At 41.8% G+C, this 20611-nt stretch overlaps 1 protein-coding gene across 7 annotated transcripts in view; it reads right to left on the reverse strand.

Annotated features, from left to right (window-relative positions):
- Positions 1-20611, reverse strand: part of LOC122531809 (obscurin) — a 41049-nt gene that overhangs the window by 1846 nt on the left and 18592 nt on the right. For 3 of the 7 annotated variants that reach the window (XM_043660027.1, XM_043660024.1, XM_043660021.1), the window contains 30 exons: positions 19881-19962; positions 19704-19799; positions 17263-17355; positions 15630-15794; positions 15411-15548; positions 14834-15323; positions 14543-14737; positions 14279-14317; positions 13265-13510; positions 13039-13180; positions 12567-12958; positions 11598-12502; positions 10838-11417; positions 9976-10128; positions 9309-9413; positions 7942-8838; positions 6780-7182; positions 6400-6583; positions 6015-6315; positions 5325-5906; positions 4824-5248; positions 3976-4739; positions 3583-3881; positions 2563-3482; positions 2036-2478; positions 1794-1932; positions 1200-1669; positions 871-1101; positions 658-799; positions 83-586 (listed from right to left, as the gene is read on the reverse strand). In XM_043660027.1, coding sequence (XP_043515962.1) covers positions 83-586; positions 658-799; positions 871-1101; positions 1200-1669; positions 1794-1932; positions 2036-2478; positions 2563-3482; positions 3583-3881; positions 3976-4739; positions 4824-5248; positions 5325-5906; positions 6015-6315; positions 6400-6583; positions 6780-7182; positions 7942-8838; positions 9309-9413; positions 9976-10128; positions 10838-11417; positions 11598-12502; positions 12567-12958; positions 13039-13180; positions 13265-13510; positions 14279-14317; positions 14543-14737; positions 14834-15323; positions 15411-15548; positions 15630-15794; positions 17263-17355; positions 19704-19799; positions 19881-19962 — 10525 coding nt within the window. The remainder of the gene's footprint in view (positions 1-82; positions 587-657; positions 800-870; positions 1102-1199; positions 1670-1793; positions 1933-2035; positions 2479-2562; positions 3483-3582; positions 3882-3975; positions 4740-4823; positions 5249-5324; positions 5907-6014; positions 6316-6399; positions 6584-6779; positions 7183-7941; positions 8839-9308; positions 9414-9975; positions 10129-10837; positions 11418-11597; positions 12503-12566; positions 12959-13038; positions 13181-13264; positions 13511-14278; positions 14318-14542; positions 14738-14833; positions 15324-15410; positions 15549-15629; positions 15795-17262; positions 17356-19703; positions 19800-19880; positions 19963-20611) is intronic. The other 4 variants (XM_043660022.1, XM_043660023.1, XM_043660025.1 and 1 more) reach the window with 4 other exon arrangements.

The raw sequence follows: 20611 nt of genomic DNA on the forward strand, positions 1-20611 counted from the left end.
TCCGTATTTATATCTTGTAAATATTTTCATTTCAATTTTTTAATGCAACGTCAAAAGTCTATAAAACAAAATTTTCGCGTACCTCAGGAGAATCTGGACCCGAAGGAACTTCAGCTTCTACTAATCTTGCTCTGATAGCGGTCTGCCCAAGGGAGTTTCTGGCGACAACCTTGTAGCTGCCAACATCGTGTTCCTTTGTCGGATTAAAGCTAAGTATAGATCTGCCATCTTCATCCTCGGTGATCTTTACTCTGTTGCTCTCTTGAATCATCAAGTCGTTTTTGTACCACTGAATCACTGGTTTAGGCTTCCCAACAGCCAGACAAGCCAGATAAGCAGGTTTCCCCTCTTCGATGGGTTTGATTTGCGGCTTTTCACGGAAGAATGGCAGGTGTCCTTCTTTCTTCGACTCTATCATTGCCTCTGCCTCGGCGTAACTGTCCAATCGAGTGCCCAATTCGTGTTTCAAACGTCTCAGAGTGAAGGTATCCGGTGAACCATATCTACTGATCCTTGCTCGCCTTTCGTCGTCGATTTCTTCGTCCATAATATCCGTGAAGCGACGACGTTCTCTTATAATAGGCGCCTAAAGCAGGCATTATCGTGTGATAAACATTCGAATTTACAGTGTAAGACTTGAGTACAATTTTGAATTACCCTCCAGTCGAAGTTATCCTCGGCGATGTTACGAGAGAATCCAGGACTGCGATTGCATGCAACCTTCATGTATTCGCGTAAACGCACAGGGAAGTCTGTGTCACGTAATTGAAGAAGATAGGTGTCCGGACCATTTTGATAGCTGTATAAAAATTTCATATTCTTAATTTATTTCATTACTCTCACGACTTTCTATCAGTGTCATATACTCACTGGCTCTCGCTCTTAATGATTCCAATCTCCGTATCAAGCGGTTCCCCGTAAGAAATTTGATCTTCCCAAGGCTTAACCGGAGGCCTCTTTATCGGTGTGTACGGTCTTTCCTCAGGCTCGGGGGTGTATTTATGAGCAGGTGGATAGATCATTTTGGAGGGATGTTCGAAGGCTGTGTTCAATTTGCGTCTGCGGAACCACGTGCGGCAGGAAGCGTTGTTGTACCAGTCGCTGAGAAAAACATTTTCACACTTATCATGTCGGGACAAAAAAAGAAGAATTTTTTCTTTGATGACTTTGTAATATTATTAAGATAACCAATTACTAACCGATATAGTTTGTAATAATTCTTCAAGTTCTCCGACGGAATCTTATACAAATCAAGCGGAGATCTGTCAGCGTAGTTCAACCAAGGATGCTTAAGGGCAGCTGCGACGTCCATTCTTCTGTCAACGTTGTACAGTAACAGAGAACGAATAAAATCTTTGGCTTCCTCCGAGATGTTTTTCCAACGATCATCAAACTCCCAGTGTCCTTTCCTGACCTTCAGTATCGTCTCCATGTCGTTGTTACCTCTGAATGGTGAAATTCCAGAAAGAAGGATGTACGTAATAATACCAACGGACCACATATCTGCACCGAAGGACACCCCCTCGTTGTTGGTAACTTCCGGCGCCACGTATTCGGGCATACCATATGTCAAGGTCATTAATTTCGACGACACGATTTTCCTGGTAAGGCCAAAATCGCAGATCTTCAGATCGTCACCTCCTGTGTGTGAGATCAAGAGATCTCCAAGCTGTAAGAAAAATTTATAAAATAAGAGATGTATCAATTAATATTATTAACAACTATATATCTCTGTAATTAATACAAGTTAAACGAATCGTTCTGCATGAAGGTTTATTGCAATAAAAATTCACCGTTAAGCCAAGATGAGCAAAATAATTATTGTGCATGTAGCCCAATCCCGATAGCAACTGCCTAATGTAACCAGCAATTTCTGCTTCAGTGTAGTAAGCCTGTTTCGTTAAAGTATCTACTAGCTCACCGCCAGCAGCTCTGTTTTTATCAGTTAAGAAATGTTTCTCAATTTGAAAGATTACTCTAGTACTTTTTTGTTTAAAGGAAAGAAACAATTAATAGATCATCTGTCAAAGGATACAGTTCTATGATTAGCGTGACAGATTTATCAGTCTCATAGGCGTCGTGCAGTCTCAATAATTTCCTATGGTTCAAACAGTTCATCATTTCTATCTCGTTGTACATGTACGGCCTGAGCTCTCCTTTTCCATGCATAACTTTAGCCGCGTAATTCTTTCCGGTGCTTCTTTCTACAGCGTGGTAAGTGACACCTTGAGTGCCACGACCAAGCTCGTCACCAAGATCGTAGAGGTCGTCGAGAAGCTTGTCGTGACGAGGTCTAATGTCCGACTTCCTTCTGTACGTTCTGTATCCGTATTCCTGCTCGTTCTCCTCCACGTGCAACATCACGGAACAAGATATGCATCCGGCTACGTTCCTCGCGCTCACTGAGTATAAACCTTCGTCCTTTGCGATGGCGTCACTGATGATCAGAAGCGTTGTGTCTGGCTCTACAAACTCGATCTGGAATTAATTGTAACTTAATCTTATTCATCCTAATCTAAGATTGTTAGATTTTTGGAAATGACACCGTCGTAAATAACTTGCCCTTATTCTCGAAGAGGTGGTAAGAGGTTTCCAATCCTTGTACCACTTGATCTCCGGATAAGGCACGCCGCTGATCTTAGCCATCAGTTGTCCAACTTTCCTGATCATAACAATAGTTTCTTCCGGCCTCTGAATGAACGTCGGATACTCGGCAATTCGCAGCCGAACTCGTTGTCTGGCTTCACCGTGCTCGTTAGTCGCGACAGCTTCGTACATTCCTTCGTCTCTTTCGAGCATTCTGTTGATGAACAAGGTAGCTTGCCCGTTTCTTGTGTAACTCTGATCGTACCTTCCACCAGACTCAATCAGTTGATCGTTGAAATAATACGTCATCTTCGGCTTTGGATAACCATAAACGAACCAGAACAGATTGCAATTGTGATTCTTCACGCCATATTGGGTGTCGTGTTCTTGACGAAGGAATCTAGGGGCTTGTGCATAATTGTCGTGAGGTGGTCTCTCGATGTCGAAGTCCTTGGGGAAGTAGGGGCTGGTCTCCGGACGGAAGTCGATACCAGGTGGCAAGTAAGGGAAGAATTTCGGTGGTTCTGGCTCCAATTTCGCGCGATACGTTTGCGCAAACGGCGATGGATCACTGATCCCGTATTTGTTCTCCACGCGGATACGGAACTTGTAATCTCTGAAAGGTTCCAGATTGCGAATGTCGCAGACGCAGCTGCGAATACCTGTGCGAGCAGTGAACCAATCGCCATCCGGGAGCTCGCACATTTCTACTTGATACGTCACTGGGATACGAGGTCCAATGGGGATGGATGGCTTCCAGGAGAGAGTCAGATGACGATCCATCATTCTGCTGATAATTGGACGATCGGCCAACGGTAATGGAACGCCGGACTTGCGGTACTTGTCGAAGTCTGTGTATTGATCTCCTAGGGCTCTCTTTGCTCGCGGCTCTAATGCTATTAGAATTAAAAAAAAAAAAAAAATAAACGTTACAAAGTTAAAAATATATTAGTTGTTAGTCACAAAAACTTCGAAATTCAATTCTGTGGTATTTACAATCGTAAATTAAATCCGCTGTGCAGGAATCTTCGCCGTGAGGATTTCTTATTTTTAACGTATATTTCCCGGCATCTAATTCATCGGCATTGTGTATAATTAAGCGTAACAGGCTGCCTTCTTGTTCTGTCCTGATCCTATCAGTCTGCCACAATTTCTGGCCATTCTGGAACCATTCGAAATCAGGTTCCGGGATGCCTGTGATGCAGGCTGTGAATTTAGCTGGCATTCCTTTGTAGATCTCACAATCGCCGATTCTCTTCAGGAACGACGGTGGTTCAGCCTTTTCTATCTTTCCACTAAAATCGACAAGTCCAACGCTCTTAATGCCAACCACTTAACGCTTGATCAATAATACAAAGCGTCAAACAATGACAGAAAGTATCAACTTACATTTTATCAATCACTGCCAAATTGGCCGCACATTCAGCTTCCCCGCCTCTGTTCACTGCTTTGCATTTATACGTTCCCGCATCGTCGTAAGTACAATCTTTCACGTACAAGCAGCAAGCATCACCGTCACGTTTAATCTTGTATTTGTCATCATCGTGCGAGATCAATCTATCATTGAAGTACCAGGTAACATCTGGCCGTGGAACACCAGTGACACGAGCTAGGAACTTCGCGTCGAACGAAGGCAGTTGTTGCAGATCCTTGAACGTCTGCATGAAACTCGGTGGCTGTGAAGTCTTTTTGACGTTGGCTGTAGATTTCGTAGAGTCCTCGCCGAGTGGATTCGACACACGACATTCGTATACGCCAGCATCTTGAGGCTCGCAAGGATTGATCTCCAACTCTGTTTTCTTTCCGTCGCAAGACACGGACAAACGATCCGATGGCTGTAGAGGAGCTCCATCCTTGGACCAACTGATCTCTGGGATGGGATTGCCAGTGAAATAAGCAGAAAGATTTAATGGTTGACCCTCCTCCACGTAAACGTCTCGCATTGGACTAACGAAGCCAGGTTTTTCTTCTGGTTGGTCAGGCAGTTGTTTGCCAAGAACGCTGATCCTTCCTTTGCAAGACGAAGTGCCTTCTGTATTGCCTGCAATCACTTGATACTCTCCTGCGTCTTCTGGCGTCACTTTGTCGATGACCAATGCCTGAGTACCATCTGGTAAGGTGACAGTCTTTATACGATTTCCATCGGGTATGATCTAGAAACAGAAGAGTTAATAATTAAAAAAGACGAACACGAGACATTCTTGATTTTTAAGATTGCAGATGATTAATTAAGGAACCTCTTCGCCGTCTTTCAACCACTGGAGCTGTGGCGTCGGTTTCCCTAGAACTTTAACAGCCAATTTCGCCGGGTAGCCTTCTACTATAGATAATGGTTGAAGCGTGGTTGTGAATTCTGGTCGTTTCTCTTTCTCTTCGACTTCTACCTTGGCGGAGCCAGTAATTTCACCGAGCGAATTGGAGACGGTCATCGAGTACACGCCAGCATCTTCTGGACGAACGTGATCAATCCTCAAACCGATAACGCCATTAGGTTCGTTCATGAAGTATATCTCTTTCGAGTGTCGCAGTGGTATGCCATCTTTGAACCACTGAACCTGTGGATTCGGGAAAGCAACCACTTGAGCTTCCAGTTTCAATGGTTGCCCTACGACAGCCTTGGTATCTTCCAATGATTTTGAGAAAGACGGTTTCCTTCTTGCAGCTGAAATTACATTTATTATTTTATTATTTGCATTTCGTTATGATATTTGACTTTTGATTTTGAAAATATCACTCACGTTTAACAGCCACGGCACACAACGACGACTGTTCGCCACTAGGATTAGAAACCACGAGTTTATAAGCCCCACAATCTGTCGGTTTTACGCAATCGATCGTCAGTTTGGTGTTACCATCCGGAAGCGTCTCGATTTTTATGTGTTCATTCGGAACGATCTTCTCGCCGTCTTTGTACCAAGCTATTTCAGGTATAGGACTACCATCGATCTTCACTTTAAGTTCCAAAGGATCACCCTCGTCCACTTCTGTCGATTTAGGTAGCACGTTGCTAAAGCTAGGAGCGATCAATTGCATCGTCAAGTTACAAGTAGTTTGTGCGCTTCCAGCAACATTGTTAGCTCGACATTTAATTCGTCCAATATCGCTTTGAGAGAACGTCGCGATGGAATGGATGCTATCCACGATGCCATCCACGTGAGTAGTAATTCTGTGACGATCGTCTTCTTTGATCTCCTCATCGTCTTTTAGCCAGATTACCGTTGGCTTGGGGACACCGCTTACGCGAATCTTTAGTTCTACGTCGTCGCGATGTTTGCACGCCAAATGTTTGGCCAAACTTTTGAGGAAGTTTGGTGTCTCGGCTGGAAAGTGGAATCGCGCAATTAGAAATTCTTCTTCTACAAGAGATTCTACAGCTTCTTTAAATACTATAAGCCTTGATACGTGCGGATAAATTCTTCTTCACTTACTGTGTGGAGTTAAAGTTGCTTGTCCACTCGCTTCACCTAGATAATTCTTCGCTATGAGATGGTAAGTTCCTTTGTCTTCGACCTCCACGTCTTTAATGATGAGCCTGAATTTCTTATTTCTCTTATCCTCGCTAAAGTCAAACCTGTCTCCTAGTTTCAGGACCGTGCCGTTCTTGGTCCACGTGACATCTGGTTTTGGATTCCCTTTGACGATGGCCTCCCAGGTAATTGATTCGCCAACAGACGCGACGACATCTTTGAATTCTTGAATTTCGGGAATCCGTAGAAGATTCAGGATAGCCTGGCAATAGTAATAAATACTTATATATGCTTACAGTACAAATGACTATTTTTTTTTTTTTAACGAGACTTGATCGATACAAACGCCAGCTTCAGCTTTGCCATATTTGTTGGTCAATTTCAGCGTGTATTCTCCAGTGTCCTCTTTCGAGCATTTCGGCACGCTCAAAGTGACTGTAGTTTCGGTCAGTTTGTCATTCGCTGGCTTATGATTCACGGTGGACTTTAGTCGACTGTCATCAGCTGGAATTTCTTCACCTTTGAAGTACCTTTTCGAAAGAATGGCACAGACTTAAAAGCAAAGATCTGGGAAGAAATAGCGAGACTAGTTTAACTTTCACTATGAAATAGTTTAACTTTCACTGTGAAATTTTCCTCTTCGTTAACAACGAGCGATTCCTATTGTGACGCAAGAAAGAAAAGAGAATAGTACGAAAAATTTATTAAATCAGTGATGAAATTTACCATATGATTTCAGGAATAGGGTCGGCAGTGAACGCAGCCTTGAACTTTCCGTTTTTCCCTTTGGCTACATCCACATCGTTCAAAGGCTCGATAAACTTAGGTCTTCGGAGTTCGTCCACGGTTTGAACTGTCAAATATCCTTCAGCCATATCTTCGCCAAGTTTGTTCGTGAATATACACGTGTACACGCCCTCGTCCTCGATAATGACTTTCTGCAGTTCCAAAGAAAAATGTTCACCGACAGTAGCAATTTTGATACGATCGCCGGTTCGAAGTGGTTTCCCATCCTTGAACCATTTTCCATCGGCTCTTGGCAAACTGGTCGCGGTGATGTCGAACACGATATTCTGAGTTTCGTAGATGGTCTGATCGATGAGATTCGTTTCAATGATGTGAGGAGGCGCTAATTAAGAAATACCAAGATCAGAATGTTTGTGTGTGTGTGTGTGTGTGTGTGTTTTTTTGTGAATAATCGAGGTCATTTTAAATGGTCAGATCTAAAAGTTCGGTTTCGTGCATCTAGAGCGTCCTTGCGCTTGCGCCGCGTGCTGCTTTGTTACTTTATACATTTCTTATCTCAAATTCTAGACAATTATTTTTTAATCTTTGACTTTGTATTACGAGAAACACGTGTTTTCATATTTTTTGCTGGTGTTCGTAATTTAAAATTGTCTAGCATTTTTATCATCGTTGCTTACCTCGAGAAAAACGAAGAAACACCGTTCTAGCCAGATTCGACTGATCACTCTTTTACACTGTATAAGCGGTAAGTGTTTGGATTGAGCGTAGAAGCGCCAACAAAATTTAATGCTCCCTCTTACATTATAATTTTAGCGTAACGAAGATCGTAAATGATAAAATGAAAAGATAGAAAACGATATTAAATGATTCTCGTGAAGGATTAAACTTTGTTACACGCTTGACACGTCAGATCACGTTAACATGCAAAAGCGACGTAAATACGATGATACGATATGGTCGACATAAAACTTAAAACAGATTAGACACAGACAAACAAGGAAAACGCAGAGCTAGTACTAGGCGTCACGGGACACGTGCCTTAAAGACGAAAGAACACTGCGAATTATCTTTATACTTTAGACCCTATCGACCTGCAAGAACAGACGACGTTCGAGCAGCCGATGGAGCAATCAGGTCGTACCTGAATCCCTGGAGGATTCCTTTTCAAGGATATCGTCTAAAACGCTGCGCTGTCGTTTAACGCGATCTAGAAGGGCCTCTAACTCTTCGTCGACCTCCTCGTCACCGCTTTGTGCAGCCTTCAACGCGCTCTCCCTCGATATCGATCTTTCGAATGTCTTTCTCGACTCCATCGAGTCTATCCTCTCTATTTTCGAACTCTGTCTCGAGAGTCCGTTCTCCACGGAGCCTCGACGTTCCTCCACGTTCGTCACGACGATCTTCTCCGCGATCGAGTTCGCTCGTTCTATTTTCTCTTTCGTCAATTTGCCCTCCTCGATCGTTGGTGTCTGCGGTTGCTCCAGATCCGCGGTGGATACTTTCCTCTCGAAAGAGTCACCGTTCTCAAGAACGGCGGATTGAGGTAGCTTCATGCTTTCCTGCTTCGATTTCTCCGACGGCGACTCCTCCACGGATCGTTCCTCCGCGATGGTCTCCGTGATTATGGAACCTCTGTAAGGTTTCACATCGTCCAGGATCTTTTCCTCGGCCAAATGTCCGTTTCCATTGAACTCCTCGTAGGAGCCGTTTATCAATCTCGCGTAATTGTCTTCGGATAATTCAGCGTGCTGCATATCGTCCGTGCTGACGTCTCTCGAAATGGCTTTCAGAGTCGACTCGTCGTCCGAAACGGACACGATCGACACGCCACGGTTTGTCTGAAGCCTCGACTTGTTATCCTCGCTGTTCTCCGAGAACTCCTCGATCAGCACGCCGTTTTGCGGCTTTTGAACGGACTCCTCTTGCAAGCTGTAGCTATAGGTGGCAATCTCTTCGACGGCGGGGCTGTCCGTGTTTATCTCCTGGCACTCGACCTTTGTTACGGTCATCTTGCTGATCGTGTGGCTCTCGTCAGGACCTGTGAACGCTTGGGCTGGTCACAACAGCTTTTTTTTTTTTACTTACTACTACCTACTAGAAAGAGAGAGAGAGAGAGAGAGAGCAGAGACGATCCGTGACGAATCGATGACCGCGATCTGTCTTCTCTGATCTGTAGATGATCTGTAGCCACTCGAAAGCTAATTTTCACTTCGATCGAGGCTCGTGAAAGCTCTGGTCGGCGTGGCGTTATTTGTGCTCTCGTGCGTACAGATTTTGTGACTGATTTTGTGGAAAATTTGGATCGAAATTGAAACTGATTCTGCTGAATTGATTGATTGATTTTTATTCGAAACTTTTAAATGGCAAATGGAGAACTTGTTCAGGTTCGTTGTTAATTTTTTTTTTTTTTTTTTGTAAATTAATTCAGTCACAAAATTCATCTTCTACGACGATGGCTATGTGAATGTGAAAATGAGCGAGTCGTTGTTCAGCGTGTGCGAAATTTACCTGTGAGTATAGCTTCGTGGGTCGTCGTTGAGGCCACGGAGATCGTGATTGTGTCACCCTGGCCCCGCGTTACTTGGACACTTTGTTTCTCCAGTTTCACTCGACCTGAATTATTTATCAGACATGTTTTTTCGGCTACAATTCTACTTCTACGATTAATCAGCCATCGCTTTAATATCAATTAGCTTATCGGGCAAGGCCATTTGTGTCTTTTTCTATTCTTGCCTTCATCAATCGTGTCAGCGTTGCAATGTTAAGTTTCGATCGGCAGGGATCTCGATGAATTATAAAAACGAGAAAAGAAAAAGAAAAAAAAAGGAAAAAAAAAGAAAAGTGATATGAACAGATGTACATGATGTTAAGAAGTGTATGCTCAAACACAAATTGCACTATCTTTTTATCTTTCTACTTTCTTCAATTAATGAAAACGGAAAAAAAAAAAAACGAGCGACCAAAAATCGCGACACATTCCCTTGGAACGTTTCAAAAGTCTTACCAAAATCTTGCGACATCGCGTGGATCGGTGGATCAAGGATTATTTAGAACTTTCAAGCGTTTCAGTAGTAAACTGACAATATAAAATATCTTTCTTTCCCTGTTACGCTCGTTGTCACAACGATATCAACGATCGTTTCCCTTCGTTTCGTTTCAACGATCGTTAGATTACCTTCGGGTCCGGATTCCTCTGCGCGTTCCTTCTTCGTTTCGATCTCCTTCTCCTCCGCTTTCTGCGCTTTCGTTTCCTCTTCCTCGACGCTGATCTTCTCGACGGTCTCCTTCTTCATTTCCGTTCTCTCCTCCACGCTTTCTTCCGTTTTCGCTATAGAATTCACACATTTTCGGACTGTTTCAGAACAGAGTGACGATGAACATAGGTGAACGCGAAGAAAGTGTGAAAGGGATTAACCAACACGTGACAGTGACAATTGCGACAATGACATTGGATTTTTTTCATAAAAGAAAAGAGAAGACAATGGAAGAAACACGAAAGAAAACCGTGTGACACATGTTTAAAGAGACAGAAACAAGAGGGAAAACGACACGAACAGAATGTTTCACGTCAATGTCGGATCTGTGACGCGAGTCTACAGAGATTATGCTTCTTATGTTATTCTGTGTTCTCATGTTGGAAAAGAGTCACATTTCTCATGGGTTTCGTTCGTGAAACCTTGCCAACGACTGTCCGTGAATCTTTGAACGAACAAATCACATCGATAAACGACGAGCAACAAACCGAAAAAAGGGAACCGTACCTTTCCTTCAGTACTTACTGAACAAGTGGGCAAAATCGAACGCACGATGATTCGCTGGCGAGTTTCTTAGAAATTAAGAGTATGTACGGGCACGTTAGGCATTTGCCTAGAGCTGCTCCATCAATTCTGTTAATTCTGCAAAATTCTACCGTCAGTAAGGTCGAACGCGACAATCGTTTCTCTTTAACAACGAATACAGAACAGGAATGATGGAGCAGCGCAACAATTGAATCCCTATTTCATTTGTAGAAGAAGAACAACTGTTTGGATTCTTACTCATTATCAGAACTTTGCTCTTGCTAGTCACAAAGCCTAGCTCGTTTTCTGCTCGAACCTCGTAGATGCCAGCGTCTGAACCCTTTACCAAAGTCACCGTCAGATTGTAGCTCTCCTGTCGCTTGCTGTCCCTCGTGATTTTAATTCTCGCGTCCGTTGAAACTTCCTCGCCATCTTTAAACCATTTCACCTCAGGATCGGGCGTACCGCCCACTTCGAAGATCAGTTTCAAGGTATCGCCTTCGTTGATCCTTTGATCGGCGAGCTTTTTCAGTAGTTTCGGCCTGGTGTTCACGATTAAGTTCGAACTGTTCTCGACTTCGCCAAATTCGTTCTTCAACTTGCAAGTATACGTCCCTTTCATTTCACCTTTAACATCAGAAATGAACAGCTTGGCGAAATTGTCTTCTTGCGTACAAACGTAGTCTTTGCGCTTCTCTGTAATCTCCACGTCGCCGATGTACCACCGGATGCTCGGTTTCGGGCATCCATCGATTTCTACTTTGAACTCGACATTCTTTTCACCTTCGTTCACCGTGATGTCGTGCAATTTAGTTTTGAATCGTGGAAGCCCTCTTACCTGGGGAATCAAATATTAAAAGTTAGTAGTTTTAAAACGAAGGGACTAATATTAATATTAATATTACCAAGTTAACTTTATTTAAGATACGTTATTATATTCAAGGTTAATTGGTATTAAAATTAATATTAAGGCTTACCCGAGTTTAAACAAATTTAAAAACGACACCATTTTATTTACCTCAATTTTAGTTTCATCGGTAACAACTCCATGATCGGAGGAGACTTCTGCTTTGTAAATTCCTGTGTCCTCGGACACTATACCGGTGATCTTCAGAATGAATTTCTTACCCTCTCGAGTCATTTTTAAACGACTGTCTTCAACGATCAGTTCTCCATCTTTGTACCATTTAATACTAGGCGGCATCAGTGAGTCAACTTCGACGAACAAAGTGAGATCGTTTCCTTGATCCAGAACTTGTGACTCGCCCAATCTCTTTGTGATCTTTGGTGGACTTAATACTTTCAAGTTCCAAATTTCTGTCGTCTGGTTGACTTCGTTTCGCGCGACAATCGAGTACGAGCCAGAGTCATCTAAACGAGCGTTTCGTAATATTAACTTATAAGTTTCGCTGTCTTCTTTAACGATACTTATACGACTGTCTTCTCGAAGTTCTTGACCATCTTTGTACCACTTGACTTCCGGCGCGGGCGTGGCTTCGATTTGCACGACCATCGTCGACGTTTCGCTGATATTGACAGTTGTGTCAGTTTGCTTTTTCGTGACCTTTGGCGCAGATTTCACGATCAACTCGATTTGAGTTGTATCTTCGCCCAATTCGTTCTTCGCTCTGATTTTGTAGGTACCAGCATCCTTGGCAGTGACGTTCTTAATTACTAAGGACATTGATTCTTCATCTTCCCAGAGGTACTTGTATCTTCCACCAGCGACAATTTCCTCTCCATCTTTGCTCCATTTGATATCCGGTTTTGGGTATCCTCTGATTTGTAATTCCAGCATGGCTGATCCACCGGCGCTCACTTCCGAATGCCTGCTTTCTGAACACAGTTTCGGCTTCTCTGGTTCTTTCAGTAGCTGGTGTACTGCACCTTGGACCGTCAGTTCTGCGCTGCAGCTGATGTTACCTACAATTTGAGTTTTTGTTTTTTAGTCCAAAAACTTATGAAATTGTCAAGCATTGATTATTACCTGTACTCGTCTGCGCGACGCAGGTATAAAGGCCAGCATCTTCAGGTTTGACATGTTGGAACACCAAAGCCAAAGTGTCTTCGTCATCCTGGAACAACACTTTAAAGCGTTCTTCAGGATCGAATGGTTTTCCATCGCGCAGCCAGGTGAGCTTGGGTTCCATGCCTGGCTCGAGGAAATCTTCAGGAAGGTACAACATTTTCTCATCCGACACCGTTACGGTTGCTTCGCAAGAAGCTTCTCCAAATCGATTCTTCGCCGTGCACGAGTATTTGCCAGCGTCTTGCTTTTGAACATCGGCAATTACTAGCTCGTAGAAACCTTTGTCTGCTTGTTCAGTGACGACCTTTACGCGTGGATGATTTTCATCAATTAAAACATCGTCTTTGAAGCTGTATTAAAAAGGAATCAAAAGAATTATTATGAATTAAATACACTCGTCTAATATTAAAATTGACGACGTATAGCTTACAATTTCATCTCAGGATTAGGGTCTCCTTTCACTTTCACCATGAAACGCAAGTAAGTGTTCTCCAAGAGTTCCGTGTCCTTCAGTCGCACCAAGAAGATTGGTGCATTAGCTTCTGCTCTCGCTTTCTTCTCTTCGGGAGTTACTAATTGAATGAGAAAAATGGACAAATTTTTGTTTTCACAGGGCATTCTTCATTTGTTGTAATATATAAACTTTATGAACTCACGTTTTTGCACAACAAGTTGGGCAGTGCAAGTAGCTTGGCCTCCACTGTTCATAGCTCGAGCGATGTAAATGCCAGAATCCGACTCGAGTACATTTTGAAGTTGAAGTCTGAAGGTCTTTCCAGTTGCAGAGGCTGTCAGACGATCTGCTAATCTATCCTCTAACGGTTTGTTGTCCTTTAGCCATTGTACCCTCGTCGTTGCATCGGTGTGCAATAGAGTACACTCGAAGACGGTCATTTCTCCAGCTATGTAAAGAAATGATTGGTAAAGTCATTAAAAAAATATTCACGAATGGAAGCAACGGAGCAAATTTTTATAGTACATCTAATTGAAAAATTTATATACAATGTCGTAACGGTCAAAAATACTTGATCTTACTATACAAGAGAATTGAAGGGGATTCCCATTGGATATAACAGTGTCTAGAACTGAAGTAATTCTTGTTTCTGTTCATCTACAAGAACAAGAGGGATGGGTGCAAGTGTACTACAAAATTTACAACAACTAAATTTGAGATACCGAATATATTGGTATTTATTTGTATATCATTACGTTCAACTGATGATGAGAAACGTGTCGCGTGTGAAATGTGCTTTTACTTGTATAAAATGGGACAGCTAATAAAATATTTATAAAAATGTAGAGATATATATACATATATGGCAACCACAGAAACAGTAGCTATTTGAAAAATGTAAAGTTTTAAAAAGATGTGAAGCTTGAAAATTGAAAAATATAAAGAGTTTTAAAATATAAAAAAATGATATGAAAATGTAAAGTGTAATGTGAGTATTTGGTGTATTTTCGTGAGTGACAGACAACATCTAGGATTAATTTAAAGCTTGAGACCAACCGCCTAGTGGAATGCGTAGAAGCAATTTTTACTCAGCTGGCTAGAAGAAAAAATATAAGAAGTAGATACGATTCTTGATACAGTATTACAGAAGATTGATAGGAAAAAATGCGCAGCATAGTGAATGATCAGATAGTAGACAAATTCTGTGTCACTTTACCTACGGCATGTATCAATTCCACGTTATTTTCTGGTATCGCTAGAACAGTAAAAATTGATCTTATGTCACCTGCTTTACTTGTAATCATAGGCCATTGACATTACTGTCTATCAATTGCACTCAAGTAAATTTTTTTTAAACTTAGTATTATGTTTGTAATGTAAACTTAGTATGATGTTTTCGTATGTTTCTCAGTTTTTAATTACTCTATATTCTCTACCCTATATCTTGAGTATGTCCCAACTTCCACGTTTTATTACTTACGTTCGACACTGGATCCCTCGAGAGTCTTTACGAACACAGGTTTTCCTATTCCACTGCCACCCTCGATTTTCGCTGTATTCGATCTGGTTTCTATCGAATTTCCAGCTTGGTAGGAGCTGGATTCCATTCTTACTGCACTGCTCTGACTCACGGATGACTCCATGTATGCTGCACTGCTAGATACTGAAGAATACTCTTCAGAGATCAATAAAAAGCAAACAATGAATTTCTTTGATCTTTCAAAGATCAAATATCATGGAATTTTTATATTTATAAATTTTATTTCCCCACCTTCGACAACTTTCGAAGAGCTGCTGTATCGACTGGAAGAATATCTTCGAGACATATCTGCACCCCCTTCTTCAACTTGTTTAGAATCTGGATTTCCCGGATTATCTTTCTTTTTCTCCGCGGATTCTCCGGGATTCGGTCCCGGATTTCCTTCTGCCTTCTTTGGTCCTGGGTTTCCTTCTGCCTTCTTTGGTCCTGGATTACCCTCTGCCTTTGGTCCTGGGTTTCCTGTTGCTTTCTGAGGAGGAGTTCCTGGATTTCCTTTGATTTCTTCCTTGGTCTCTAGAACTTCTGTCAATTGCAGGTCGTCCGCAGCGTGTTCAGCGAGCGCTACTACGTCACTCGCGTATTGTCGAATTTCTTTCAGCCAGTAGGCTTTCACCGGATCCTTATGAGCTACTAAAGTAATGGGGTAGGCTGGGCTTGCTGGATTGTGCAGTTCGAAAGACCGTATGTCGTCTGGGTGGTCCTTTACTTCTACATCTGGCAACTGAAATATATATCAGTGCTATGAAGTACAGTGCTTAAATTATCAAGTATACTTTTTTATCATATACAAAATAATATCATCACTTACTCGAATAATGTCTTTGAGAACGAAGACGGATCTGTCCTCGGATATTCGTCTGACTTTGCAGATGAGTATGCGAGCTTTAAAGAGAAACAGATACCTTTCTTTGCTCTTGCCGTCCTTGTCAATCACCGTGTACCATTCCTGTTAATCGCACATCATATGTAATAACACCAGTATGATCACGATCTATAAGAGACATTACACTACATTAAATATACTGACGTGTGTGAGTAATCTGCCTAACTTGTGGATATTCCCTTTGTAACCTTCGATGTTGCTTATGAATTTGTTGTCCGTCGCCCTATGAGGGATACCTAGCATCAACTCCAAAGCCTTTTGGAGGTCGTCGCAGTTTTCGCCTAGTCGGGTCGAATACTTCACCAGCTCCTGCGAAAATCATTCAAACTGTGTGTGAAAATTTGCTGGAAATTTCCTTTCAACTTTCGCAAGTCTGAAGTTGGAATCATCCAGCATTGGATTTCGAATGGCGAATGATCGAAGATCAATTCTTTTTCTTTTTTTTTTATTTTCCCATTCGACATGATTTCGCGTGCGATAGGCATGCGACAGAGAGACGGCGAGGAAAGATAACACGTTGCGAAGATGACCCGTTTTTAGCTTGCTAAATCTGTACAGCGCCCACTCGTCCGCACACCACGATAAAATACTCTGTCGCGGCACTGCTATATAACACTATACCACGACTTCGAACTTTGTGACTTCCCTTGATCTATATCTACGCGAGCGACATCGTGGAAATAAAACGATCCGATTCAGGGTGATGGAATATATCTTTAAGTAATGTTGCTCGTTCTTGAATTACACCTGAACTGTCTCGAACGTGCTTGAAGATATTTGAAAAATGTCTTGACTTAATTCTGTTCCGTTTTTCTTCAACACCTCTCGCCACTATTTTATATATATACATATATATTCCGGGCAACTGGCCCAGCCAATTTGTGGCCGAAGCCAAAGGTTTACAGGTAACAAATCAAGATTAGAGCATTAACATGATCGTTATCAATCACCTGCGATCTATCTTCCATGTCATTTCATACCAACGTTTATCCAAAGTTCAAGTTTAGATTATCCGAGCCCTTATCTCGTTAAGCGTACGGAAAATGTTATTTAAATTTGATGCGAAATCACGACCGATGATAATAATTAATCGTTTGAAACGCGTTCTCAAGGCGAACCGGGAAGTATTTTAGCGCCGGGCTAATTTTATCTGACAGAATGAAATTTCAACGAGGATATAGGTCACGTGTCTCGCGGATTCTACAGGTCGCCGTGTCTCGCCGCTATCAGGTCAATGATTGTGTCCTCTTACTCGAACTTTTTATGCCAATGGAAACAGAAGAGAGAAATTAGAAGCACGACATAGAAATTCGACGATTGAAATAAAAAATGATAATGCACGAACGTGGATAACGCAAACATTTGGTGAATTTTCATTGTCTCAATTGTCTATCAAGTGTGTTGAATTGAAGTGTACACTGTCGAGCAAGTGTTCAAATATGATTGTACATGTCCAAAGCAAAATCATGCAAATGAGATCGATATTGAACTTGCCTACAAAGCATCTAGCATCCTACCAAATTTCAATGACGATTTTGTGCGAAAATTAATAACGCGGGTGGTTTGCGCATAACGCGCTGGAATGTTTTCAAAAGATTTATACTCTAGCTATGTTATATTTCCGTCATGACACCCTTGAAATGTATTTTCGATCCGCGTCCGTGTCAAAAATTTCTCCACGATATAGAGCGCGAGATTTCGTAAAGAATGATGGAAAATGTGGGTTAAACAGTTATATAAGCGATAAACAACATAGTGGATTAAACAACATAGTTACCTTGAGCAGGAGCTGGTAGTCGTTTATGCGTTGTATCGGAAGTTTCAAATGTTCCGATAGACTTTTGTCGTCACGGAGAGTCTGGCTCAGCTCCTATAAACAATAATCATACTTCTCCGAATATATATTTCACATTAATCGAAATGAAATTAATATTAACGTCGCTAAAAATATGAAGACTTTTATATTTTTATTATAAGAGGAAGTGAAAGTGAATTGAAAATTGGCAATCGGGGATTTTCCGAGGATTAGAGAGTAGCGGATTGTTTGACTCTGTAATTCGACACCAGGATGAAGAGGCGCGTATTTTTGGATGCGACTGGATTTTCTACGCGATTATTCCCTATCGATCAGCCTAGACAATTTGAACACAATATCACACGAGATACTACTTACTAACACGAGAGAACTTTTTAATTAACAACTGATTGATAGTTATCGTAAACTTTTGCTACTCTCTCCAAAACTTCTGTGACTTACGTATTTCTCTCTTATTGTTCAAAATTCCACTGTATCACTGTATCACTATAAATCAATCTCGCAACAAAGTTATATTAATCTTTACGAAACCAATTAGAAAAGGAGGGGAATTCCAAGAATCATTGCGAGTACACTAAATATTTCCAAAAATTAAGAAAGATTCTCTCAGAAGAATTTAAACAAAAATATCGTTCACTAGAAAAATGAAGTTCTAACAGTGCAAAAGTCGATCGATGAGAAAGTTGGAATATCCACGATGAGGAAGAAGATGGTTGAGGAATGGTGGAAGGGCTGACGCACCTTAACGGAGGTCAAGGGAAATAAACACCGTTTGTGTTTCGGGTTGTTGGTTCGAAGAGGATACCGTGGCTGGTCGCAGACTGGACCAGGTCTCTGCTCTTCCACCGATTCTCTTCCTCGAGGGGGATCTACGGTCGGTGGTTACCGAAAAACATTAGTCCGGAGGCCAATACAGCCACGGCTATACTTAGATGCCGGACGAACTCGTGGACTGACCACGCACAAAAACAACGTGAATCGTTCTACGGATCTTTGGAGATCTTTCGCTAGGCGCGCGCTGAAAGTTCTGATCCTCCAGAAACGTGAAGACAGAAAATAACACGTTCGATGTAAATCGAACAAGAAAGAGAAACGTGTGGACAGATTCAAGTATTCATAAATGAACGTAATCAACGAGAAATTCTAATGCATTTAGAACGTTTCACTTTGAAGCTGGACACGTTCAACAAGGTAATATCGTACGGTCTAATTTTAATTTCGTGTCATTAAATGAATTCACGACGCCGGTTATATCGTGTGAAAATCACGCAGTGGTCTTGAGTCGTGTTCTAGAAATAACAGGACGAATCACGAGAAGAAAGCGAGCAGCATAAATTGTTCAAATATATTCTGGTATATTATGTATATTGAACCACCTACGATTCGCACTTGATCAGCATTCCCTTGTTAATTTCGAATCTTTCTTCTGGCCACGTTTTACTCTCTCCATTTCAAAATATTCAACAACGATGTTTGTTCCTCTCAACGTCTAAATCATTTTTTAATTGTTATCGTTAAGCAGCTATTAAACGTACAAAGAGAGAAAGGCACGCTAATGAATTTTGAAACAGGATAAAGTACTAATTCGAAGATCCGTCGGATCGATGGTGTACAGCTGAGACGCTCGAGGCGTGCGTTTCGTTTTTTCGTCGTGCAGAGATTACGCTGGCTACTGTCATCGCGCAGTGACAGTGACGGTGACGTCGTCAGCCGATAACACGGCTGCTTTCTTCCTTTTCTTCCCGTGGCACGCGTGTCGTCGCGAGTCTGTCGCGCATAAGTAAGAGAAGCGAAAGATGTTCTGTTCCGTTAAGAATAAACCAAGCTATTTCGGGAGCTGGACAGACGCCCGCTTACCCCCGCTAGTTATGTAATTGCGAAATTTCCTTCGATTCGTGCAAACGTGTGTTTCAATTACAATTTCATCCTCCAACTTTCCATTATGATTACGTTATCCTCCGTTAAAAATCATCTATAAAAAAATAATTGTCCTCGTTTAAAAAGGGGAGGAGGAGGGAGGGGGATGATGAAAATAAGAATAGAATACAAAAGACGAAAAAAGAGCAGGACGAGGTTTCATAAATACTGTCTATATCCTTATTAATGAAAATAATCTTGAATTCTCTGAAATAAATATAAAATAACGATGTATAGGATAAGCTAATAAAATTGTCATAACCGAATTATACTTGGAGCAAGCGTTATTATCGACGTTGGCGTCGCGACGCCAAACTACGAAGACGATGGACAGAGATCTTTCTTACCATCTGGTTCTTTTACTGAGTAAAGACACTGAGTAATTTCTGCTCTTGAGTTAACAATAACCGAATTACATCTAATAATCAAAATTATTTTATTAGTACTGGGTTACTTTAACAGGGACGATTGATCAAGTGACTCACCTCGAAGTACTCTCGTACCGCGTCGTTCATTTGGAGGAACTCCTGGGCCGCCGGTTCGTCCCTACAGTATGCCACATGTTTGTCGAAGTCCCTTTCCTGAAACCACGAGATTTGAGATACGAAAGAATTCGAGGCAACAGGATTAAGATTAATACTTCAAGCTTGGCTAGGACTCACCAATCGTAGGAAAGTTTTCCCCAGCATACGTGGTTGATCCGCATAGTACTTAACACCCTCGATCAACACCCTGCCGAACGATCTAAGTGAGATACTGATTATTTTTCATGCTAAAAACACACCATGCCTACGTGCTGAAGGCTGCATCCTTCTTGACTTCTTTTTTCAGTGCGACATATAGGGTGCAACGATGGTATTAAGTTACGATGATATGATATGTCAATTTCTTCTACGCTGATTAATCCACGAAGAATTACGTCCAGTGGAAGGCCGTGAAATTATGATTAATTAATATTGGGACGGGTCATGAGCGAATCATATTTTATTCTTCTAACTGGGCTAGCAGGGATAAAAGTCAAATACTTTTTAACAAGAAACGCTGTGATTAGAGACAGCCATTTAGTGAAATCATTCTTCCTTACACGGTCTGATCGTGTACAGAGTACTCTACTGAGCAGGAAAATATGTCCGGTATCATTCTCCTTATATTGGCTGACTACGTACTGAGTTGTTCTACTGAGACGTTGGTTCAAGGAGACTACTGCACGTTTTTATGACAAAATGTATGTTTGGAAGAATGAATTTACCTTGGCCAGAGTCAATCGAAGCGTGCTCATAAAAAAAAAAACAACGACAGGAGGGCGGTCAAAACTTTCGAACAAGCAATACCAGTTAAATACCACGAAACACACGATCACACAGTCGTTATCAGACTTACGTTGCTCACGCGT

Source organism: Frieseomelitta varia, unplaced genomic scaffold (genome assembly GCF_011392965.1).
Source record: "Frieseomelitta varia isolate USP_RPSP 00005682 unplaced genomic scaffold, Fvar_1.2 scaffold_418, whole genome shotgun sequence".
Lineage (NCBI taxonomy): Eukaryota > Metazoa > Arthropoda > Insecta > Hymenoptera > Apidae > Frieseomelitta > Frieseomelitta varia.